Here is a 27,363-nt window from a genome sequence, read left to right on the forward strand (position 1 = left end):
TTTAATCACTAAGAAACTCCAATTATTTCCTCATCCATGTTGTAATTTAAATATTTAGGAAACAGCATGAGCTTTTCACTGTCATGTTATAAACATTTTCTTAGTGCACCTTCTATTTCACAAACTGAAAGTGTATATATAGCTTAACAAGACCACTGGGAGAAAGGAAAGCCCAATTCCCTACTGAAGTAAAATAAATACTGTTCTATCTTCTGATCAAATATATTTATATGAGTTTGATGTGATATCACAATTGTAATAAACAAAGTGTAAAAACCACACACCAAAAGGTATGATGCTATGGATATTATACTAGCAATACTCCTAATAAGGCTTTCCAAAATAATCTTGAAAAAGCAAATAATAACACTAGTCTTAAGTCAGTTTATTGTAAACACATCCAAACAGAAACTGGAAGAAGAGAATTATAACTTTGAAATAAGTCTGCCTCACAGAAAAAAACAGAGCGCTCAAAAACAGATCCAAACAGATAGGATAATCTGATTTGTGATAAGGCAAAAAACAGTATAGTGGGAAAAAGATGATCTGTTTAGTAAACAGTGCTTGGGTCAAATGGATCCCGAACTCAATCCATATACAAAAATCAATCTCAGATGAATTACAAATTTAAATGATGGCATGGTAAAACAAAAAAGATGTTTAGGAAAAAATCATAGGATATGTTTGTGACCTTGCAATAGGCAAAGATTATATTATAGTACACAAATTCAACCTAGACAGTAATAAAGCCCTCCTACTAATCAAAATGGCAAGGACAGCCAAGCCAATACAAAAATAAGCAAAATATCTACACAGACACACGAGAGGCTATTCAAATGACCAATAAACATATGAAAAGGCATTCAGCATTTTCAACAGTAATCAGAGAAATGTAAATTCACATGAAATATAACAACTAGAATGGCTACAAGTAAAAAGACACAAAATACTGAGTACTGACAGGACATGGAACACTGGAACTCTTATGTACTGCTCATAACACTGGCGGTACAGATGGGAAATGTATACGGCAGTATCTAATAAAACTGAATTCATGTATATCTTGTGATATAGCAGTTTCATTCATTAGTACATACTCAATAGAAACATGCACTTATTTCATAAATCATAAGACAGGTACCAGAATGTTCACAGGCATACTATTCATAATACAACAAATTGTGCTATATTTACAAAATGGAATACCATAAAGTCACAAGACGGAAGAAACTAAAATCACATAGAGTAACATGGAAGAATAACACAATTTGATCAAAAAAAGCCAGACTTTAGTGCACACCTTACAGTTTCATTTATATAAAGTATAGAAGCAGGGCAGAAGTTAGAATAGTTATTATCCTCAGTGGAGGAGAGGGTCATGACAGAGAGAGAGCATGATGGGATTTCTGGTATACTGGCAATGTTCTGTGTACAAAAATTCATCAAACTTAACGCTTACAGTATGTGCACATTAATGGTATATATACATTTTATACTTCATTAAAAAGTTAAAACGACCTGCCAAGTATGATTTAATTCACAACTGAATACTACTACAAATAAAAGTAACTCACGTTATCATCAAGTTGAGCTGAGACTCGACAATGTTCAGGGTCTGAATCAGTCTTCGGAATTAAAGGAGGCACCTAAAAAAAACCCCCACAAAGTAAACACACTCAATAAAGCAGAAAAATAAACCAAAATGAGTATTAGCATTTGATCTGATTTTTGGTACAAGATATAAGCAAAGTTTAACAATCTAAAATTTGATAGTAAATATAAAAAGACGATTTCATTACCAAAAGGTTTTTATCCTTTAAAAAAGAATTGACTTTTGCCGGGCTCGGTGGCTCAGCTTGTAATCCCTGCACTTTGAGAGGCCAAGGCCAGTGGACTGCCTGAGTCCACGGATTTGAGACCAGCCTGGGCAACTTGGCAAGACCTTGTCTATACAACAAATAAAAAAAAATTAGTTGGGCATGGTAGCGCACGCCTGTAGTTCTAGCTACTTGGAAGTCCAAGGCGGATTGCCGGAATCCAGCAGATCGACGCTGGGGTGACTGTGAGCATGTCACTGCACTCCACCCAGGGTGATGGAATGAGACTCCAGCTCAAAAAGAAAAAGACAAAAGAAGCATAGATACATTTTGGGCAACCGCCCTCGGGTCCTCTCCAACTGTGGGAGCTTTTCTGTCTTCTTAATAAATCCTGCTTTTAAAAAATAAAAAAAAATTGACTTTAGAGATGGAAAGGGAGATTACTTAGTCAATCTCCCATACTTTTAAAAAGAATTTCAGGCTAATAAAGTTTAAATGACTTGAAGACCAAATATTCATGCACAGCATAACAACATTTTGGTTAACAGTGGATTATAATATGATGGTGGTCCCATAAGATTAAAACACTACATTTATCCTGTACCTTTTCTACGTTTAGATATACAAATGCTCACCAATACTGGATATTAGTGGTCCATAGTATCTAATACATTAGCATGCTGAACAGGTTTGTGGCCTAGGAGCCAAAGGCTCTACCCTACAGCCTAGGTGTAGAGTAGGCTATACAGTCTAGGTCTGTATAAGTACACATGATGTTCTCACAATGACAAAACCTAATGACACATTTCTCAGAATGTATCCTTGTTGTTAAGCGATGCATGACAGTAGTCTGTAGCACAGCTAGGGAAGAGAACGCCAATCTTCTTACTTTTACCATTAAGAGCTTTTGATAGTATGTTAATAGGTTTAAGAAACTAACCAATTATAAGATAAGTTAAGAGGAAAGAAAAACAGAAAAACCAGTGTTAGCTAGAAATCACTTGTCAGCACCGGAAGTACCATCAAGATTACCTATTTTAATCTCCTCATATTACTGGTAAAGAGAAGAAGCCTGGAAAAGTTCAAGTTCAATGACTTTTGTACAGTTATATGAGTAGTTAACATCATAGAGGCAGTACCGAACAAATCCTCATTTCAGTGTTGGTATACTTCCCCAAAATGAGGTATCAGTGAAAGTATGAGAATTAATAGAAAAGTACAACTTACACATAGTGTTGTAGGAGTGGTCTCTTACATTAAAGAAAACCTATTCATTTATATATATTTTCCCTTCATTTAAACATGACCTATCAAATAAAAAGTTCTAATAACTTCATGTTTTATTTTATAGCCTTGATCTCACAGTCATAAATAACTATGTTAAAATTATTTTTAAAATGTAAAGTAGGAATGCAATAAACCACACAGTCTAGTTCCTTCATCTACTAATACTTTTTCTCTCTTTGATTTGGTAATCACTTCATCATGTGAATCAGGAGAGATAAGACTTTATGTTTCCTGAGTGAATACCTGCATGCCTCAGGTGCACAGCAGCACTTACTTGTTGGATAATAAATTTAATAGTATTTAGGACTAAAAATGGCATAATGGAACAAAACAGTACAAAAATGTTAGTTTTCTTAATTTTAAATATTTTTTAAATGGATTTTAAAACTCTACTACAGCAGAGACTGATGAGTGACTGGATTTTATAGTATCAGCTTCTGACAAGACCTTATTCACTTTAGTTTTTCATTCTTTATGAGATTATTGTCTAAAGAACTTTGAAAAGAAATAAGATAAAGGAAATAGGGCAAAATTAGGTAGGAACTCAATACATCTCAGTTGACTTAACAATTTGCTTTAGATATTACTGAAAATGTCTTCTTACCTTGAAAAATGATTGCTTTATGTCTTGACCTAATCTTTCTGACATTTTGCCCATGTTGTCTGACATTTTAGTCATTCCCTCTGCCAAGCTATCAGGAAGGGATTTAACTGCATTTGATACATTCCTCATAGAATTTCGAAGTGGATTTACAAAAGTGTCCATCTAAAGGGAAAAAGATACCATGACTTCATTGTATCAAATTTGTTATTCAAATGAGAAGCCTGGGAAAATACAGAGTGCAACACCTGAAAGATGCAGTAATGTCTTATTACATCGTTGCATTTTAGAAACCTTGTCTTCAGTGTGTCTTAAGAAGTGGCTCAGCCTGTAATCCCATGCTTTGGGAGGCTGAGGTGAGTCCGAGACCCACCTGGGCAACTTGGAGAGACCTCATCTCCACAATAAATCAAAAATTAGCCGGGCGTGGTAGCACACGCCTGTAGTTCCAGCTACTTGGAAGACTGAGGCGGAAGGATCGCCGGAGCCCAGCAGGTCGAGGCTGCGGTGGCCAGGAGCGGTCACTGCACTGAAGTCTGGGTGACAGAGTGAGACGCCAACTCAAAAAAAAAAAAAAAAAGAAAGTATTTTCATATTCACATATGATTTAAAAATTGGACCGATGAGATTACTATTAGAAAATAGTAGAGATTAAGCTTAGGCTGCCTTCTTATTAAAGACATTATGAGTAAAAAAGTTTTTCATAACAGAAATTGATGCAAGTAGCATTAGCCACTACATACTTCCGTCACAATCCAAGGGAAAAATTAGGAATTTTGAGTGGATATTGAAAAGAAAACAAGCAGATAAAATAAACAGAAAGCTGAAATAATAAGTATTTAAGATTTATTTTTAAAAAATAATTTTCAGGATGCATTATGTGCTCATTTAAAAAATCTATGGAAGGAATTTGGAGTCTATTACAAAGAAGGGGAAAAACTTGCAAATCAGACATGGAAATAATATTTTTTTAAAAATTTATTTATGTACTCTAGAGTTGTGGGGTACAAGTGAGGATTTACTACATAAATTGTCTGTATGCAGATGAATAGATTACATTTTAGTAAGGCAAAATATAAAAAAGGGGGATATCTAAAGTAACCACAGTAACTGCACATGGGACTCTGAAAGATGTTTAACAAAAATTAAGAAATTAAAAAAAAAAAAACACAAAACCAAAGTCATACAAATTATAAGAATATTCCCCAGAAAGTGATGGACCTCATAAAAGCCACCAAGGAAAACAAATTATGTTTCATGCAAAAAGAACAAAATAATAGCAACAAAACTAAACCTCAAAAAACAACAACAACAAAACTAAACCTAACTGCTAAGAAAACATAGACAGCCAGGCTCGGTGGCTCAGCCTGTAATCTCATGACTTCGGGAGGCTGAGGTGAGTGGATTGCCTGAGCCCGTGGATTCGAGACACGCCTGGGCAGCGAGACCTCATCTCTACAATAAATCAAAAAATCAGCTGGGCGTGGTCGCGCATGCCTGTAATTTCGGCTACTTGGAAGGCTGAGGCGGAAGGATCGCTGGAGCCCAGCAGGTCGAGGCTGCGGTGGCCGGGAGCGGCCACTGCACACCAGTCTGGGCGACAGAGTGAGACTCCAACTCAAAAAAAAAAAAGGGAAAAAAAGAGAAAAGATAGACAATGTTAATAGATAATAACAAAAGAAGTCCTTCACTCTAATTACGTTTTCATGGTTTCCATACTTTAAAGAAACAGAAAAGGTGAAATTAGTTTAACAAACAGTGCTGGGAGTTTTAGTTACTCCCCGGCTTAAGCTGAGCTAATAGTACTGCAGATATGCTTGATGGACAATCCAACCTTAGGAGGAACTATCAGAATACAACTGAGAGTAGAATCAAAGGACAGATACCAGAAGGAATAAGGATTGGAAAAAGACTATCACTGGTGAAGAGAGATATGAATATAAAAAGATGAAGTTAATTTTCATGTGTGACTAATAACTATTGTGTGTGTGTGTGTGTGTGTGTGTGTGTGTGTGTGCATGTATATAATTCTAATTGTATACATTATAGTTTCTAGTCAACCAGAACAGTGTTTTCAAATCAATCAGGACTTTATTTCTAACACTGGCCTTTTAAAAAAATATAACTGTAATGACATTACAAGTAAGCTAAGTCATGAGAACACAATGTATGTAGAATTCCAAAGAGAGATAAGCATGACAATATTTAAAATGTACCGATTGAGGGCAAAATGCTGCCTCTCTAATAAGTTACAAATGTTCACAGAAGAGATAAAATTTAGGCCAGGCACAGTGGCTTAGCCTGTAATCCCAGCACTTTGGGAGGTTGAAGCAAGAGGATTGCCTGAGCCTGAAGGTTCAAGACCAGCCTGGGAAACCTGGTGAGAACTCATCTCTACAATAAATCACAAAAATTAGCCAGGCATGGTGGTGTGCATCTGTAGTTCCAGTTACTTGGAAGGCTGAGGTGGAAGGATCGCCTAAGCCCAGCAGGTCGAGGCTGTGGTGGCCATGAGCATGCCACTGCATTCCAGCCTGGGTGACAGAATGAGACTCCAATTAAAAAAAAAAAAAAAAAAAAATTCAGATATGTAAAAGACATGAATTTCACTTTAATTCACAACCTAAGTTAAAAATGTTGAATATCCTCAAACATGTTTTAGAATTTTATACATCTTATGCTTCACAGTAAGAGTTTGAGTTTAGCAAATATGACTTATAAGTTAGTTGCATTAATTCTATCTCACATGCTATCTAGGCATGGGACTAAACTACTACTGATGCTCTTTTAAGAGAAAAGAATCTAAATCTATACAGTGAATTAGTTAATAATTAAAAAAAGTTTCTGTGTACCATCCCAGACTCACAAAAACAACTTTTCCCCCAATTTTCTGAGGGTAAAGCCCAGGCATCTGTTTCACTAGGAAACTGGAGAAGGGGGAATGAGAAAATGTCCACAGGTAACTCAGATGCCTTAACCCTGAAAGATGTAAGATTTTATAAGCATAAAAGCAAAGTTCATCACTGCATAACACTTCTAAAAATATCTGCCTTAAAGTAGATGCTTAGAAAGGAAAAGAACTTTCAAATTACCAGACACAGCAGTAAATTACAAATTGCCAGCAGAAATGCACACATCACCCAACTTACACAGATGCTGTCCATTCAATCATCACCGCAGTTGGGTTATTTGTATTGTTAACATGCACGATGGAATTTTAACTTAAATTTAGATCTCTAGCTATAGCTTAAAATGTCTTTGCATCATAATGAACTGGATAGAAAGATACTGTGTGCATAGAGGAAGGCTGCTTGTCAGTTACTCTACCTAGGAACTGTTCCACAGAGTTTTGCAAAGCTAGGAAACAATTATGTGACCAAATTAAAGTGTCATAAAGTATTATTTTTCAAGCTCTGAATAACCACTGATAAAATGTTCGCAAATGATTTCCTCTAATAGCTATTTAATTTTCAGCAATATAAGAAAAAATTAAACTATAATTTAGCCAAAAAGAAAATGTCATTGAAAACCCCAAATTCTTGATATGCATAAAAATTATTCTGACACTCTAAAAGAAGCCAAGATGACCTTTAGGATTGCCAATATGGTTTATAAAAAACATGTTTTTGTGGATTGCTAGCAATGATCTAGAAGAATTGTTAGACACCAAAAGTAATTGTTTAAAAAAAAGTAGTATATAAATATTTGAAAATATATACTTGACACTGTTGGTCAAAAAAAAGTGTAAATTCTATATAATGTTTCTTTGATCTAAAAAGCTATTATCTGTTTATAGGTTTATCTTAAAATTGATAAAATCTCAAAACAGAGGAAATAAGATAAACATCCAAAAGACAGAAGACTGAAATGCATTTCTACTGACAATCAAACTATTTAAAGTTGGAATTTAGCCAGGCTCAGTGGCTCAGCCTGTAATCTCAGCGCTTTGGAGGGCCGAGGTGAGTGGATTGCCTGAGCCCGCGGGTTTGAGACCCACCTGGGCCACTTGGAGAGACCTCATCTCTACAATAAACCAAAATTTAGCTGGGAGTGGTAGCACACGCCTGTAGTTCCAGCTACTTGGAAGGCTGAGGCGGAAGGATCGCCGGAGCCCAGCAGGTCGAGGCTGCGGTGGCCGGGATCGGCCAAAAAAAAAAAAAAGTTGGAATTTAAACTCAATTATTTCAATCATAAAATATACAGATATTTTCATATCCCCCCCCCCCCACCACCACCACTGTCAGGTCGGTCCTGAAACTTGTTATTAAAACAAAACATTCAATTTAGAAATGTTATCATCCATTAGGACATTAAAATCCTGCATTACTGATCATATGAACTTCTTGTACCTAAAATTGTTAATTCTGACTTATTTTGTACTAATTCCTTCATTTTTGTAAAAAAGTTAGTCTTTTAGGGAGAGCAGTAAAGGTGGGGAAGTCCTTTTTAAATTTTCATTTTGAAATAATTTAAACATATAAAAAGTTGTAAAAATAATGCAGAGTTTTGCATACCCTTCACCCAGCTCCCCAAATGCTGCTGCTGAAGCTCCCATCACCACTGCTACTAAGAGCAAGCACTAATTCAGAAGTCATTTGCCAGGAACTGTAAAACACAGACTACTGCATGATTCACACAGTGCTCTGAAATGAGGATTAACATCTTCATTTCTTGAGGAATCTAAAGCACTAAAGGTTCAATAATATGGTCATCAGTAACAAGTGACCAGTAACAAGTTCACAGCTAGTAAATAGCTGATTAGGGATTGGAACAAAAGGTTGTATGATTTCAAAGCTTGTGTTCTTACCCACTAAGCTATCCAGCCCAATGTGAGCACTAAAATCATTTACTGTCTGAACCTAACATCTTATTCCAAATATAGGTCTTGTATCCTATTTCAAATTGTTCAAAATTTTTTAAATAATAAAGATTTTACTCAGATGGCATAAATACTTTCAGAACACATTCTGTTTAATACTTTCTTACCCTTACCTTATCCTGTAAAAGACACTTCTTCCCAGTAAGAAACATTTCCTTCCCAAGAAAATGAAAGATTTGTGACCTGCGTTAGACAAACTCAGTGCACTATTTCAAAAGGTTTTTATTCCTTCTTTCAAGCGTCTGCTGGATTATAATCTAAATGTAAAGACAGGAGTTTATACATAGATACTCCTCCTATCAATAGTGATAAACATGCCAAGGAGATTTTAATAAAATTTTGTGCCTTTAAAACAAACATATAGCTCTAAATTTATTTTATTAAAAACAATGTACCTAAAAAGAAACCCAAAGCAATGATCTGCTTACCTTGCGAGCAAAATCCCCCTTTCCTTTACTGTAGGCTTTGTTCTCCAGGAAGTCATACACACAGTGCGCCAAAGCTGGGGAGGCTTTCATCATTTCAGGAGTTAACAGTAACTAACAGGGAAAAAGAGATATATCTTTAGCTGATACGATGCCAAAAATTAACTGTTTATAATTTCAGTCCATGAAAAGTTAAGAATGTATAGTAAAGAATTTTAAGTTTTTAAAAAAGTATACTGCTAAAATCACCAATAATTTTATGACAATTAACAGTTTGATGTATATTCTTTCCATCTGCTATTTTGACTTTCAGTGCATCTAATGTTGTTTGAATACACTATTTCAGGCCTTATACCTTATACTAAGAAGATTCATATTAGAAAATTCTTATGTTATTTGCACATTAATTATAGAGCTAACATTAAACAGAAGCAGAGTTTTATGAAATCAAATCCATAAAATAACTTAAACAAAACTTGTTCTCTAAGAAACAAGGTTTTTTGTTTTTTTTTTTGAGTTGGAGTCTCACTCTGTCACCCAGACTGGAGTGCAGCGACACGCTCCCAGCCATCGCAGCCTCGACCTGCTGGGCTCCGGAGATCCTTCTACCTCAGCCTTCCAAGTAGTTGGAACTACAGGTGCGTGCTACCATGCCCAGTTAATTTTTTGATTTACTGTAGAGATGACGTCTCACCAAGCTGTCCAGGTGGGTCTCGAACCCGCAGGCTCGGGCAATCCACTCACCTCAGCCTCCCAAAGTGCGGGATTATAGGCTGAGCCACTGAGCCCGGCTAGAAACAAGTTTTAACATATCCAACTTTATTAGCTAAGACAATACAGTGACATTTTAAAAATACATTATAACGCCAGATTTGGAAAAGGGGGATTATTTTCTAAAATCTTATAAACGATACAGATATTGATGGAACTGACGTTGGCCCTTAAAAAAGTACAAATGTTTGATAAGGGTCATACAAATGATATCAGACATCCAGCTTGAAGCCAGGAGAAGACAAAGGCAAATAACATCATAGATGTATGTGTTTTTGCTATCCTTTCAGTACATAATAATAACATGGAATTACAATATAGCTAAAAATAAATCCAATCAGTTACAAAAATTTAAGAGAGAAAACCTTCCAAACAAAATACCCAGTACGTGTATAATCTAAGTTTCACTACATTCAAAGGCAAAGGTCAACAAACTTTTTCTACAAAAGGTCAGATAGTAATTATTTTAGGTTGCGTGGTCCATAGAGTCCTTGCTGTAACTACTCAACTCTACTGTTTGCAAAAGCAGCTAAAGAAGATATTAAACCAAAGGGGTGGTTGTGCTCCAATACAGCTCTTAGTGAAAACAGGTGGGAGGCTGGATGTCGTCTGCAGGCTGTAGTTTACTGACCCTTGTTGCAGAGGATGGGGAGCTAAATAATGAAACAATATAAACACATGCTGATGCCTTGTCTAATAAATGAGAAAACTTAAGTCATTAATTAGTACAAAAAACCATCACTTGTTGTTGTTATTGTATGTGGCACCTAGGTACTCAAGTCTAAAACAAAGTTATTATTGGGAGTTTTAACAGTTGATGCAATAAGTAACTTTTAAGACGTGTTTTGTTATTCCACAACAGCAAACTATATGCCCTAGATGCTACACATTACAAATGGTCCTCTCTTGAATTATTCTATAATTTTAGAAGCCTTAGAATCATTCTGGACCATGGGAGGCAGCTACACACATTTGACTGGGAATAGAACTCTGTTAGCTTTTGATATACTAACTGGAAACACTTAACTATCTAGTCTACCATAAAATACCTAGACTTTACAGTAACCTGAAATGGGTATTTGTGTATGTATATGTGTACATATCTAAATGTGAACAAGCAAAATCTCTAACACTGAGTATCCAGAAAACTTCTAAGTTAATCAATAAGCACAGAAATAATAGTTATAAATTACCAAGCAGACTGTATATCACAAGCTCAAAAGTGGCAGCTATCCCATTATTACAATAAAAACATTATCTAATAAACAAATCCGTTGTACCTGTGTGATACATCAAGTGTAACTCTATGGACAATAATAAACACGAACTTACCTGCAAATATGCATTTAGATCCTTTTTTCTCTTTTCTAAAAAATCTCTATCCATATTATTAAAAGTCTTTTTACCAGGAAGCTTCAGTATGCTTGATAGATTTTCAAACTTTAAAATAAAATACATTCAAGAGTACTTAGTTTTTCAAAAAAGACAAAAAAATTTCCCAAGTGACAATTTCTCTACACATAAAACAAATCAGTAGATAATTTTATATTTTATATTATGCAAAAATCAGAAAATAAACATTATCGTCAAAATATACCCCCAAACACAGCTCTAATGTTATGTTATAAAAAGTATTTTCAATCAAGAATGACCAATTTCGATAACTGATGAAGATGAGTATTGATGCAGAGTTTCATTCTAATAGTCTCTCTAATTTTCAGATTGTTCAAATTTTCATAAAAAAAAGGCTTAAAATATTTTCCTTAACAACCCTTTGGCATGAATAAATTACTGGCAAATAAAACTTTTAATCAAAATTATATGTTCCTTGCTTGTTAAAAAATCAAATAAAGAAGCATTTTTTAATATTAATAACTTCAATTAATCCTCACAATAGGTAATTATTAAGAGGAGAAAAGGCAAATTTTAAAATAAAGACAGTGCTATATTAAAACTCCATATAAGCTATAATAAACACTGATACCTCTGCCCCATCAGCCACATTAAAAATAAGCTTATAGATTACACCAACGACAATAAAAAGTTAAGAGCCATCAGCAATATTTTGTCTTTGTAAAGCCACAAAGTAAATATACACACTGTAAGTCTAGATTCTACACACTTAACATTTGGGTACATCTTCAAAGTTTCATGATAGTAATTTGTTAAACTTTGCTAAAATACAGATTATTAACCATACAAGCTGCTAACATAGTTTAAGAGCAATGCCATTTAGCTAGTGCCTGCATCTAGCCAACAGCCTAGTGCCTGAAATTTCAAGCAGCCTCATTGCTTTGCCCAAGTGATACATACCCTAAAGTGAAACAAACTTTTAAAAATCATTATTTGTTTAAAACAACAATGTCTCTATAAAGAAAATGAATACCTGGTTCAAAAATTAAAGAGAAGAAGAAGTAAAGACAATTAGGATAACTTTCCATCCCAAAACTAAAAGATTCTGGCAAATTTTTAAATAGAGTAAGAAATCGGATGGGTGTTTAGAGCTAAACTGTGAACAAGTTCATTATACATTTCATATGAAATGCAAAAGTAGTTCTTTTGCTCTAATAATGGCAAGAAAAACAAAAAAGGGCAGAGGGAATAACAGAAAACATTATGCTATAGTGATATATTCACAATTTGGTGCTTCACAAAAGTATCAGAAATGGGTCTTCAATGAATGTCCAATGGAGAGTACCTGTTTATATAAATTACATTCTTTAAAAAAAAAAAATCATACTTTTGGAAACAAATTTACTTTTCCAAAAAGTAAATTTTGGATATCCTAATAGATATTTAATTTCTTGCAATATTATTTATTCACATTATCTTAAACAACTGACTCACTTTTAGATAATACATAGTTTATTCTGGCATTACCAAGTATTATGGGCCTAAACTGTATTTCCCCCAAATTCCTATTTTGTTAAAGCCTTAACCTCTGTACCTTAGATTGCTCCTACATTCAGAGACGTGCCTTTAAAAATGTGATTAAGTTAAAATGAGTCCCTGAGGGTGGGCTCTAACCCAATCTGACTAGTCATTTTTATAAGAGAAAATCTGGACACACTAAGAGACACCAGTAATGCATAAACACAGAGAAAAGATCATGTGAGGACACAGCAAGAAAGTGGCCTTCATAAGCCAAGAAGAGAGGTCTCACAAGAAACCAAACTTGCCAACACCTTGATCTTGAACTTCTGGCCTCCAGAACTATAAGAAAATTAATTTCGGTTGTTTAGGTCACTCAGTGTGTGGTGTTATGGCAACCCTTACAAATTAATATGCCAAGGGAATACGACAGTATCCATTAAACCACAATTTATTTCAGAAACTTTAAAATTTTAAATTTTATTCATAAAAAATTAAACATCACAACATAGTTTTCTTAAAGTCTAAATCATCAAAACAAATCCATTGTTAAGTTATCTGTCTAGAAGAAAAATACAAATCACTAGACAGTTTTCTCAAACTATCAACATAAGAGAAAAATGGGAAATTTTATACTCAATATTAATTCATTATAAGCTTGTTATTTATTATTTGTAAGTACAAGCAAAAGGTAGCCCATTTCCTAAAAAGTAATATAATTCTCTCTGCCAAAAAGTCATAAAGATATTTTTAAAGACCTGTAAAAAAATTAGAAATTTACCCTAAAAACTCACAAATATTAAGTGGGATTGGCAGCTGAGGGAAACTGCTAGGGGAGGGAGGGGCATACCTCATCAACAAGGGTACCTGCATGATCAATGTTTATATACCTAACCCTGAATTGTATCCCACATCTTAATAATAAAATTTTTTTTAAAAGAGTATTTCAATATTTACAAAGAACTCAAATACTACATATAAATCACAGACATTCCAAAATAAAAATCTTATTTTTCTGCATTAAATCAATCAGGCTTAGATTCCTAATACAGTACTGTAAACTTTATAGAGCAAGTTTAAAATTTTGTATTGAAAGAGTTCAAAACTTTTCAAATATAGGCACATAACTTTTACTCAGTTATCCTAATGAATACTTAGCATTGTCACTAGTATTTTAGCCATAATTATGTAGATTTCACCCAATAAAACAGAAATCACTGTAGTTAGTGGAATATAAGATCCTAGAGGCGAGGACTTGGCCAGTCTTGTTCCCTGTTATGTTGCTAGCATCAAGAAGCATGCCAGTCACACAGGAGAAGCTCAATAAATATTTGCTGAATAAATGAATGAGTTTAGGCCATTTCTAAAATAATATAACATTTACTATCTTAATTATTTTATTTTAATCTTTATAGGTCTTCTCCATAAAAATACCAAATTAGACTATTAAAAATATTTAAATAAAATAAATGATAGTTCATATATTTCGGCTGGGAAAAAGTTTTTATCACAAAATTAAATAAGCAAAATGAAACCTGTTTTAAAATAATTTTACTTTAAGAGCTCTATGGAATTCACATTTATTCATGTCAGCAGACTGCTGTTATCAACTGTTGAATTACAAGTCACTGTCTTTTTCTTCCATTCTTTTATAAGAGATTTGAGATTTAAAAACAAAGATATGGCAAAACTACAAGGCAAACAGCCTAAGTCTTTATTTACAAAATGCTTAATATTTTACTAAAACCTAATTTTCATTTAAAAGCTAAGTTTTTAATCTCTCAAGCACTATGAGCAATCCAAACAATTAAATGACTGCAACTACTGTGACGTGATAAGAAACACCAAGTCAAAACATGTCCACTTTACCTGCACTGAGTTGTGTGAAAAAGGAATTGTGCTGTATCAATTTCATTTAATTTTGGGTGCTAAATTTAAAAGGGAAATTTCTGTATAACTGCCCTCTTAACAAAGCTCTTTTTTTTTTTTAAATAAAAAATATGTTCTTCAATTATATTTGGTCAGTATGTAAAATATTATGTTCTTCACTTATATTTGGTCAATATGTAATGTTTCCAGTATTAGTCTAGAACATTTAAATTAGGCAATGATTATTCCTCTTAATACTAGAAAGAAAATTACAACTATTAGCACAAAGAAAATTTCCATTAAACCAAATTCTCAGTAACTTGCAAGTAAATAAAACTACTCAAAGCAATTCAAATTATTTTTAAAATCATCATGTTTGGTTAAAGTGGAAGTATGAAAATAAAGAGATAAATGAGCTATATGCTTTTAATACAATAACCAGGCTGGGCTCGGTAGCTCAGCCTGTAATCCCAGTACTTTGGGAGGACGAGGCGAAAGGATTGCCTGAGACTGCGGATTCGAGACCCACCCAGAAAACTTGGCAAGACCTCGTCGCTACAATAAGTCAAAAAAAAAAATTAGCCAGGCGTGGTAGCACATGCCTGTAGTTCCAGCTATTTGGAAGGCTGAGGCAGAAGGATCACAGGAGTCCAGCAGGTTGAGGCTGCAGTGGCTGGGAGCGTGCCACTGCCCCCTAGCCTGGGTGATAGAGTGAGATTCCAACTCAAAAAAAAGCAATACCAAACAGGTAATATTTGCAAAAGTACAGCAAATATTTCTTCAACGTGGGTCAGAAAACTCTTTCACCTTTGCAAACAAATCAAGCTAAACATGAAGATCTAGTCAAAAAAGAACAAACACCAGACATGTCCACAGTTAGCTTCCTTATGAACATAATTCAAAATAGTGCTCTTAATATAGGCTTCAGAAGTCAACACTAACCTGTTTTTAATACCTTTTAAACTATTAATAATTTATCTCATTCTATCCACAAAATATTTTAATAAAATTAACATAGTGTCAACCATATTTTTTTCACTATCTTAGGTGAAAAAAGATACTTTCTGATTTCTAAAGTAGTACAATGTCATTTCAAAGCATTAGTTTATGCAATCAGATGTCACCCTTATTATTTTTATTGTTTTAATGGTAGTTATATACCTAAAAACTTGGAATTAATCAAAAGACTTTCAAGAGTTAAATTTTATATGAAAATTACCTATTCCAAGTCATCTGGTGATATTTTATTTTCTTCTAAGTTGGTAAGCTAAAGTATTTAATATAAAAATAGGACAGGCATACCATCTACAAATAGAGTATTACTGTTTCTTTAACAATTCTTATATCTCTGATTAAATTACCTAATCTCATTTCATTGCCTAGCTCCTCTAGTAAAATGTTGAATTGTAGCAGAGATAGCAAACATTTTCATTTTTTGTTCCTAATCTAGAGATGTCTCTAGTATTTCTTCATTAAGATGCTGGCTTAGCCAGAAAGAAGGACAAAATTATGAACTTCATGGCAACTTCGATGGACTTAGAGTCTAAAATACTGAGTGATCTATCACAGAAACACAGAACCAAGTATCACATGTTCTCACTCATAAGCGGACCTTGAACAATTATCGCAATACTGTAAGAAAAGGATTGGCGGTAGCGGGGAAACTGCTGGGGGGGTTGGGAAGAGCGGTGTTGGGGGAAAGGGAGGTGGGATTGGCAGTAATGGAAATTTGCCAGGAGAGGGGGGACATACCTTATCAACAAGGGTACCTGCATAATGAACATTTGTATACCTAACCCTGAATTGTAACCCAGATCTTTAAAATAAAAAAATTTTAAAAATAAAATAAAATAAACATAGGACAGGAAATAATTTATCTACATTTGTTATCATTAAGTGGTCTTTATAGTTACTTGTGTAAAACAAGAGGGCTGTATTTAGTAAGAATTAAAAAATATTTCCTGGTTAATATTAAATTTATTTTAGACTGTATTTCAAAATAATTTAAGTAACAAATCAAATATTCAATGGTTATACTGTTGAATGAGGCTGCCATTTAAAATAACAGCTTTAAATTTATGACTCCAAAAACAGGAGCACAAAATGTTTTATAGCAATCGCATCTTCAACTAAACTCAGGTACCTCTCTGCAAAGCCCCCCCCACTTTTAAATCAGAAATATAAATTTATTTTTATTTTCCAAGGTATACCATTAATATTTTGTCAGCAGTACAATGGTTAGGACTGGCTCAGGTACTCAACATTTGATTTATTGGTTAAATGCTCCAATTCATTCATTCTAAGATCTATGCTGATTATATGAAAAATTCGTAATTTATTTCTTTTGTTATCTTTGGTCAGAATCTGAACACTCTCAGAACTACTTAGAATAAAAATCAAATCAAGAAACAATTTAAAGTATACAAGTTTTAAAAACCCCTTACCTGTTCAGTGATTCTCATGTGGAAGTCATGGAAGTCACTGTAACGACGGTAGGTTTTCCACACCTCCTCACTGTTTAGATTGCGCCGGTGTACGGTGATGGCATATAAAGCATATGTCTTGCCATGGTCATTACAAACGCCTGCCACAGCATATGGGTCATAGTCAGCATATACTAGTCATTTAAAATGAAATGAAGAGGAACAAAAGACACAAAAAGGAGGAAGATGAAGAACAAAAACAAACAAAAAAGACAACATGAAATGAAGATGAATCCGAAATGACAGACTGGGACAAAAGGATGTCACCAAAGAATAAAACAGATTCCAATCCTCTATACGCACATCAATAAGGTATTACATACAATGGCCATAATACACACTAAACTCGAAGTTTATGACGACACCATGAACCATAATGTGATGTCTACTATGGATTCTTTCTCTTCCCAAAGAGCTTTTATCTATCATTAGTGACATTACCACACTATCACCTCAGAGTGTTGCATTACAGTTTCTTACATGTAACAGAGAAAAAAATAGCAAACAAAAAGAATAACCTTTCAAAATAGCCTTCACTATTCAGTTGTAATATAATTAAAATCTATTCCACCAAACAGACAGCAAAAGCAACAGGATAAGATTTATATTATGGAAATTATTTCTTTGATAATATTCAACAATTCACAAGTGCAGATTATTCTGAGGATTTTTTTTAACCATTTTGCTACTGGTTTGCCACATACCATCCAAATCAGGTAGTCTTCAAAATCAAAGCCTGCTCCCATTTTGTACTAATCTTAAGTAAGGAGATGCACTTTCAATCATTTTTTTCTAACTTATCTTCCGGGTTTTCCATTTCTTTATCTTGCTGTGCTCTATTCTACCCTAAGTCAGGTCTCCAAAAGTTTGTTGAGTCTCTCCTCATCTGTAATCTGTTTCTCAATTCATCCTCTAACCTTAATTTCAATCACTGTATTTTCTTTATTTCTAGAGTTTTACCTGGTTCTTTTCCCATGTTTATTCTTGTCTTAGGTTTTATCTCTATCAGTATTTTTAACATACTTAAAGTCTATTAAGATTGCCATCTCCAAGTTCTTACGATGCAAATTACCTAATTTTCTTGCTCTGCTCACTCTCCCTATTGTGGTTCATATTTCTTCCTGTGTCTTTTAATTGCTTTTTGTAGGCTCATTTTCAGCAGGTGTTGTTTCTCCCTGGGTGTTATGAGTGTCCTGAGCCACAGAAGCATTCACACTGAATAGTGTCACCACTCTAATCATTGGTTTTAGTGGCTCAGAGATAATTTTAATATTAACTCTGGCTCAGGACCCTGTGGTATACAATCACTTGGGGACAGCTAAATGCAGACATATCCATGATGGAACACAGCTGGTCTTTCAATTTCTTGCGGGTAATAGATAACATTTCCAACAATGATCTGGACATTTCTTATTCCCTCTGCTGAATGTAGGCTAAGTTCTAGTTCCTCTTTCACATCAAGCTGCCCTTTGTGACTCTGGGCTTTCTGTAAGGGACTTGGTTCCAGCTTCTCATGACCCTGGTCCCATCCTGCCTCTTCAAAACTTGAGAGCACAAAAATGCTATCAAAATCAAGACAGTAGTCTTTATGCTACCACAGCCTCCTTGCTTCAACAACTCTTCACTTTCTGAATTTGTTTTTCCTCATGGTTTATGACACCCGTAGATTTTCCGTCTGCTATTTATAATGTTGTTTTCAGCCCTTCTATGTGAGGAAAGGAGGATTCCCCATAGCAGTTTAGACTACTACACTCACCAGAAGTCTAAAATTGATCTTGAAATAATAGATTACATTGATCTGTAATTGTGAATAAAAGTGGTCAAGTTTTGGAGCTAAATACTTTGCTGTTTTGTATATAACTGGGCAAAGGAAGACATCTGTAGCTTCTTAGTAAATTAAAAACATAAAAGTCAGAAATCTATACTGGCAAGAACACTCAAACAGAAACTTCCCTTAGACTTTCCTGAAAATTTTCCTAAGATCTGCACTTTCTTCTAACCGTCTGCACTTGGAGACAACTTGCAGACCACCTACCAGCAACTCGACTGCACTTTTTTATGAAATAGTAAAACGAATCACCTCATATTAAATACTATAGCGTTGGAATCAATTATTTTATTGTAATGATATTTGGCTTATAACAGAAGTTTGCACATTGAGGAACTTATTCATGCCAACAAAATTAAAATGTTAGATCTTTTATTTTTCTAAGGTATGGTAACATGTGAAACAGTCACTGACATGCATTGCAGGTTCACTGATACATGTAGTGCAGTAGTAATTTGACATCTTCCACCTGTGTTTTTCTATTCAAGCAGACAATGCAGTCTCATTTTCTTTCTCCCATATTAATAATATATAACTTATTGTTCAGTCTGTTGTTTGAAAATGATGTGAAGGGACATTATCTTTCCATGTAATGGCAACTAACTTTTTTAAACATGTATCTCAGTATATATTCTATCTCTTTACTCTTTTTTTGTGCAATTTGAATGGAAAACTTCAAGGAAATATACATTTTTGAAAAACTTGCACTGGCTTAAGTTTGTCCTGTATAATCACCAGCAGTCTCTTTATGCCCCGAGCAGGGACACTCGGGTAGTTTGCTAGATTTATGATGTCCCCTCAGAGGTGAGATCCGAGTACAAAAAGCTACAAATTGCCTTTTATTCCCTTTCCATCTAATATCACTGTTTCTGATGTGACAATATGTAAGACTAGGAATACACTTTGGTCCTCTTGCTCTACACAGAGGCCTTAAATTTAGGTAGCACTATTACTCACAATTCACCTTTTCCAATCATCTCTCTTTCAAGAGACCTAAGCAGATCAAATAGCACAACACTTTCTCATCAAGTGAGATAATCACCATTTCTCAACAGAGTTAGTTAGCATGACAACAAGGGACTGGCTTTACTGGTTGTGTCCAAGATAGGTTTAGAAATGAAAAATAGAAAGCAGAGGTCAATTAGGCATAACCAATTAGGAATTAACAAGACCCAGGAGAACAGCAAGGAACAGAAAAGAGAGAAGATAGTAATACAAGAAAGCATTCTCATCACTAATCACATTGTTTACTTTAGCCAATATTTTTTAATCCAAGATTTCTCAATGAAGGAAGAAGGACCACTCTTTGAATAGCACTGCACTAGACTGTTCCCACTTCCTGAAACAGAGATGTTAAGAACACAGGCTCTAGAAATGAAGTCCAATTGATAAAATAAATATTTATTGAACAAGCACTAATATATGATGCCTATCATGTATATTTACTAATAAAATTAGTTAATTAGTACCACAACAATCCTATGAAGGTAGGAATTATAATTATCATCTCATTTTCCTGATAAGAAAATTGAGGTACAAAGAAGTTAGGAACTCGTTCAAGTTCACCCAACTAGTGGCAGAGCTGAGGTTTGAGCCCAAGCAATTCAGTCAAATAGTTGTACTCTTAACTACTATACTATGCTGCCACTACAGGATCTATACATAAGTTTGTCTGGCAAATAATTTATTAAAAGTGTCTAGCATAGGGAGAATTGCTTGAGCCCAGGAGTCTGAGACCAGCCTGGGCAACATAGCCAGACCTCGGCTCTACAAAAAGATTTAAAAATTAGCTGGGTGTGGTGGCGTGCACTTGTAGTCCCACTTACTCAGGAGGTTGAGGTGGAAGGATCACCTAAGCCAAGGAAGTTGAGGCTGCACTGAACTGTGATCATGCCATTGTACTCCAGCCTGAGCAACAGAGTAAAACCCTGACTCAAAAAATTAAGTTAAATTTAATTAAATTAAAATGTCTAGCATGTTGCTTTCATACATTTTAAGAAGCTAATAAATATTTGTTGAATAAATGAACAAATGAACAAAGCAGCTAGAAAATTACAACTCTCAGAAGAAAGATCAATATTAGAAATATATACATGAGTGTCTTTCTTTAGATGTAAAAGTTTCAGATCTCCAAGAAATAAAAGGACAAATACTAGATGTCTGCACTTTAACAAAGGCTCTCACATTCAGAAGACAAGCTGACAAAGGACATAGACATTTTAAACGAATTTTAAAATTTAAGGAAGAAAAAATTGGAGCAATTATATCAAAGGCTAGAAAGAAAAGCAGTAAGACCTCTGAGTTTATTGATAACAACAGTGTTATTTAATGACCTTTAAAAGCAGAGCAATCTATGAACAAACTATTTGTAAAAGTTAAAGAAACAATAGAATCAGCAAGTTAGAAATAATTTATTCCACAAATCTGGCAGCAGAATGTATATTGAGACTCCAGTTCCAGCGAGAAGCTAAAGAAATATCTTTTTAAAAATGCAAATTAATATCTTCTAAGTTACATTTCTACTATAAAAATTTTCAGTATCTGAAATGTAAGCATGAAACTGAGTTGAGGTATATACACTTCAGTATTCTTACATTTCAGTATGTAATATTACAAACACTCTCCTATATAAAGAAAGATATCATTATCTAATACTCACTAGCATTGTCTAATAACTCATTGGCAGTGATGGAAACTATCAGTTGCCAAACAATCCTGCACTTATGCTGAATGATCACAAAGAATTCAGAGCTTTCTTACGCCATTAAAGCATTTTTTGAACTTCTGCAAACTCCTATACTCGGGGGCTTCATTTACTCCTGTTATCTATCTGACTTTGCATATATGAAAACAAATACTGAACTATGATTGCCCCCCAAAAGTTTAATAAGAATTATGCAGTAATCAGCTAGATTAAAGCACAAAGTAGAAAAGAAGAATTTCAGAGTTTATTAGCAGTGATGAAACACTTGGAATATAAGCATTTTCAAATGTTATCACATTTGTGACTGGCAAATTTTTCACTTTCCTAATACTGAGAGTGGGTGAAAACAAAAAAAAATCTGAAGCTGGTTGCCACAAACTTCTGTCATTAGGGACAAGTGAAATGGTCTTTTCTAAGTTATCACCTTTTTCACAATATAGCTGAAAGTTGATATGTAGCTAGTATGTGCCTCAGATAACCACTCGGACTAGCACTCCGTACTTTTATTTGTATTCAAATTATAAATCCAAAAAGACAGTCTTCCATGATGAGGTACCATGGATTCATCCAAGAAAAGTTCTTGCTCAAGTTTGTACACAGTATTCAACTTATTTAAAATATAATTTATTACAGGTTCAATTTTGCATAATCTGCATTTCTGCAGTATTGGGAAAATGCAAAAACCACAAAATGTGTAGGGGTCTATTTTGTGTCATTATTTTTGAAAAGGCATCGTCATTGATGGATGTGTTGACCAAGAATCATGTATTGCGGTTTTCTTCACTTGTCCCATCAAAATATTTAATGCTAAAATTTTTTCATCTCAGACACTGTAGTACTGCTCCACTTTTTTTATTTCTTTGGTCATTTATACCTGTAGTACATCTGATCATAATGCCTGTTAGTTGCAGTTGCGATCATTTCAATAAAATCATCTTCAGTAAAGAGTCCAACAACTTTGCTTATACCTGGAGGATCATTTGGAAATACCTTGAAACCTGGATTACCAATAAACACTTTTAAGTTTCTTTTTGGATTATATTTTGTTCACTCAATGTCTGATTTGTTCTCACCAGTACTAGATTCACTGTCATAGATTATCTGCATTATATTTCTTCATTTACATTGTATCATTACATCACTATCTGTCTTACTATCACTAATAAGTTAGCTGGATTCACCTTTGACCTCAGAAATCTCATCAGCATATATTTCTTCATTTTCCATAATTATGGCAAATTATTTTTAACGCTGAAATATGAAAACCCTGAAATATCAAAATGAAAATACACAACACTAATTGCAACAAAATAATGATCAAATTGTCATTTTTACCAACTATGTAAATCAATAACAACACTGCACAGCTGTTGTCAGATAATTATCTCAATTAACTTTCTCTTTCCTTGCCTGATTATTCATTTTCAAGCAAAATATAATAACACATACATATGACAAAGATGCAGCATTCAGAAACAGAATTTGCAAATACATAAGTTCACATCAGTGGCAACCAGGAACAGAATTTGGAATGAAGTAAATTCAGGTCAGCAGTCACAAATGAGTTAATAGTGACAATCTTACAGGAAACACCCAAACACATAAGTAAATAAATATCATGTAATTTAATAAAGAACATGCCTCAGGAAAAAAAATCTTAAAAATATGAATACAAAACAAAAAAGTGGTTTGTAAAAATACATGTGGAAAATAACTTAGGGATACAATAATCAATAGTTTTAAAGTAATAATTACACTATAAAGTCTCTTACCAGTGTCAGAAATGTAGGCGTGAAGTTGTACTGAGTCATCTGAAGATACACTTGAAAGGTCATCTAAAGACTGAGAAAAAAAATCAGGAAACAAATTTTTAATCTTACAAGAAAGAAAGCATTAAAGAATTCTATGTCATATATGCATTACTCATCTTCACTGCATGTAAACTTTATATTATTTGTATATATACCACTGTTCCACACAAAACAATGCTCTCTAGTTATACACACAAGAGAAAAGTCAAGAGTAAGAAACTATAAAACAAAACAATTGAGTAATAAACTTAATACATCAGATTATTTTTTCTTTTATTGCTTCTCCATAAACTGTAACTTGATGCTTTTCAATTATATTCCATAAATGGCAAGAAAATTCAAACTAGATAAAAATAAGTAGATATGTTCTTAAGTTAACATTTTAATTTTTAATGTTGAAATACATTAGATGCAGCTCTGTATTCTTTAACTTAATATTTTTGTTAATTCAGAAACAATTTTATTAGTTAATTTAGATTCCCTATCTATAAATGAGAATAACAGTACCTCTGTCACAGGGTTATGTAAGGGTTAAATGAGAAGAGGTAAAACATATAGAAAACTGCCTAATACAGCAAATGTTAGCCATTATTACTTATTAAATGAAGTGAATTCACAGACTACAATAATTTTTACATAATTTTTAAAAATAATTCTACAAACAAAAATTATTATTGATTAACCTGAAATGAAGTTTTCATAATTATGGCCTTTGGGTCTAAAGTTAAAAAATGTTTTTGCCACATATACATACACCCACACATACATAGAAGAAAACATAATCACATAAGCAAGGCAGACTGTGCAGAAAAAGAGCTAACATGGCAGCCTGAAATTAGTCCACAGAAAGGATGTTTGCGAGGTTGTCCCCTGAATGGAACCTGGAAACTGAAGGTTTAGGGCAGGCTCCCAGGATTCTCTAACCGATATGGGTGGTTTACCATACCTAAACTATCTGTACAAACAATGTTTACATTGAACACCTGCATTCCTTCTGAGAGGCTAGAATTGTGGTGTGTGCTATGTGACCTGCCTCCAATAAGAAAACCTGTGCACTTAGTCCCCAGTGAGTTCTGCTGATGGCAACAGTTCACATGCTGTCACAACTCATGAATAGGGGAGTAAGTATGTTCTATATGATTCCCCGAGGGAGGACTCATGTGTCTCATTTCCTTTGGACTTTGCCCCATGGACTGTCCCCTCTGTTGATTTTGCTTTATGTCCTTTCACTGTAATAAATCCTAGTCAGTCACAAGTATGACTATGCTAAGTCCTATGAGGCTTCTGAGCAAATCACTGAGCCTGGCAGTGGTCTTGGTGACCACCTCCAACACATACAATCCAAACATACTTCACACTTCAAAAACCATAGGATCTTGGCTGGGTTTGGTGGCTCAGCCTGTAATCCCAGCACTTTGGGAGGCTGAGGCAAGTAGATTGCCTGAGTCCAAGGGTTTGAGACCCGCCTGGGCAACTTGGTCAGACCTCCTCTCTACAATAAATCAAAAATTAGCCGGGCATGGTAGCGCACACCTGTAGTTCCAGCTACTTGGAGTGTTGAGGCGGAAAGATCGCCAGAGTCAAGGTTGTAGTGGCCAGGAACATGCCACTGCATTCCAGTCTGGGCGACAGTGAGACTCCAATTCAAAAACTAAAAATAAAAAACAATAAAAAAATAAAAACCACAGGATCTGAAGAACTTTTGAATCACAACGTGGTATTATCAGTCATGAAAATAATCATCTAAATGACTTTAATGCAGTCACCTCTATGACATAAAGCCATTTAAATTAAGGCAATTGCATTCCAAGAAGAAAGCCAAAAATGTATCTATTCAAGATTGACAGTTAAGAGAAGCAAAATGTGATAATGCCACACAGATAATCCATAAGACTTCCCTGGTCAAGTGGCAGAATCATTAAATTAAATTAAATTAAATTAAATTAAGCCTAGTTGAGGCTCCACCACTGAAACTTTAAGAGATTTTAACAGTATCAACTACTCTTTTTTTGTAGTTCATTTTTCCCACTGGCAAAATGGTGTTAATACCCGCTCTATATCTCTGTCAGAAAACAACATGAATGAAAATACTTTGAAAAGAAAAAGAATGCCCTTTAATTTTTATGTGCTCATGTGACCTATAATAAAACATTTTGATAGAAATAGCACTACATTTACTTTATTTAATATTATTTTTAGGTGAAAGAAGAATCAGAGGAAATAAAATATTCTACCAAATTTATGTTATCTACTATAACTTCTTCCAGCTACAAGTTAGCATAGGGAACATAAAATAGTTTTTTAAATAAGGCATTATTAATAATGATAACTTTCCCTGCATGTAAAAAGTTTCCTTGCATTTAAAAAGCTAAATGTTCTTATCACTTTAAATATGCATGTCATACTATGCAATCTAAAAGTTGCTTAAAAACTTTGTAAATAAACGTTATTTTAGCACATATAAAATGTACAATTAATAAATATTATTTTCATTACATGAGAAACAATCTGATAAAAAAGTCTCTTAAACATTAATTACATTTATAATGTACAAGTAAATGCCAAGTAGAAAATAAAGGTATAACTGATAAAATGTTAACTATAAGACTACATCTGATTTAGAAATATAGACACTGGCTAGAAAAAGACAATTGCAATTTCAAACAAGTGCATAAATGCTATTCTGAAATAAAACAAAATTTGCAAAGTACTCCCCAAGTTAAGATTTTCAACCTCTTTGGAAGAAAAATGTTTTTTAACATTACACTAAGACAAAAATGGAAAATTCAAATTTACTATTATAGCTCATCAAATACAACTACTATGGCACTGCTTGAAATGCTTATAATTTACCTGCCAATCTCAACGGTAAAATGAGTAAAACACCAAACACTTAGAATATTTCTTTTGCTTAGTGTATTGAAATAAACTATCATGATCTAGTTTATAATCTTACACTATTTTTAAAATGCAGCTATTCACTAAAATGTGTCTCTATTTAAAAAAATATGAAAGGCTCTAGCTTCTTAAAAGTTTGGATTTAATAGATTTATGGGAATAACAAAATACTGCAAGTCACTGACTTCAAGTATAACCCCTTTTTGATTCAGGGACTATTCAGATTTGTATCACTATGTGAAAAAAGGGATTCCTCTTATTTAAACATGTATTTATTCCAGATATGAATTTTTTTAAAAAATTGTGTACTGGTGTGTTCAAACACACAAGCACTACAAATGTAAACACCAGAAAATTTCAAACCAAGAAAAAGTTTCACCACAACTGGAAACTTTTTCTATGTAATAAACATTATTTTTAAAGTTTTCTTCATATTCTAGGAGCAATTTCTTTTGTTATATGGCTCTGGACTACAAAAGTAAATGGCAATGATACCAAGTGATTTAGGAAAACAACATTTTATTATCTATGTATTTATGGTCAACATCTCTCTCTGTCACCTAGGCTGGAGTGCAGTGGTATGATCTTGACCACCACAGCCTCTACCTACTAGGCTTAGGTGATCATGGTGGTACACACCACCATCTTGGCTAATTTTTTGTATTTTTATTTTTACTGTAGAGACGAGGTTTTGCCATGTTGACCAGGCTAGTCTGAAACTCCTGAGCACAAGCAATCCACTTGCCTCAGCCTCTCAAAGTGCTGATATTAAAATGAGCCAAAAAACAATATTTTAAGTTAATAAAATGAGCATAGCCTGAAAACAACATTTTAAGTTAATCCCAGCACTTTTGGAAGTTGAGGTGAGAAGACTGCCTGAGCCAACGTCTCTACAATAAATCAAAAAAATAGCTGGGCATGGTGGTGAACACCTGTAGTTCCAGTTACTTGGAAGGCTGAAGCAGAAAGATCTCCTGAGTTGAGGCTGCGGTGGCCATGAGCATGCCACTGCACTCCAGCCTGGGCAACAGTGAGACTCTGACTCAAAAAAAAAAAAAAAAAAGTTATAAAATATCTGACATAACACTATTGCTAATTTGTTTAGTGTTTTGCTAAAAA

The 27,363-nt window shown here is 34.0% G+C and overlaps 1 protein-coding gene across 1 annotated transcript in view; it reads right to left on the reverse strand.

Moving 5' to 3' along the window:
* Positions 1–27,363, reverse strand: part of SNX13 (sorting nexin 13) — a 48,903-nt gene that overhangs the window by 11,051 nt on the left and 10,489 nt on the right. Inside the window, exons 5-10 of the mRNA XM_021716317.1 lie at positions 23,308–23,377; positions 16,965–17,137; positions 11,113–11,220; positions 9,013–9,123; positions 3,709–3,870; positions 1,575–1,646 (exon numbers count right to left, since the gene is read on the reverse strand). Coding sequence (XP_021571992.1) covers positions 1,575–1,646; positions 3,709–3,870; positions 9,013–9,123; positions 11,113–11,220; positions 16,965–17,137; positions 23,308–23,377 — 696 coding nt within the window. The remainder of the gene's footprint in view (positions 1–1,574; positions 1,647–3,708; positions 3,871–9,012; positions 9,124–11,112; positions 11,221–16,964; positions 17,138–23,307; positions 23,378–27,363) is intronic.

The sequence above is a fragment of the Carlito syrichta genome, unplaced genomic scaffold (assembly GCF_000164805.1).
Source record: "Carlito syrichta isolate Samal-C Ts95f unplaced genomic scaffold, Tarsius_syrichta-2.0.1 Scaffold308689, whole genome shotgun sequence".
Lineage (NCBI taxonomy): Eukaryota > Metazoa > Chordata > Mammalia > Primates > Tarsiidae > Carlito > Carlito syrichta.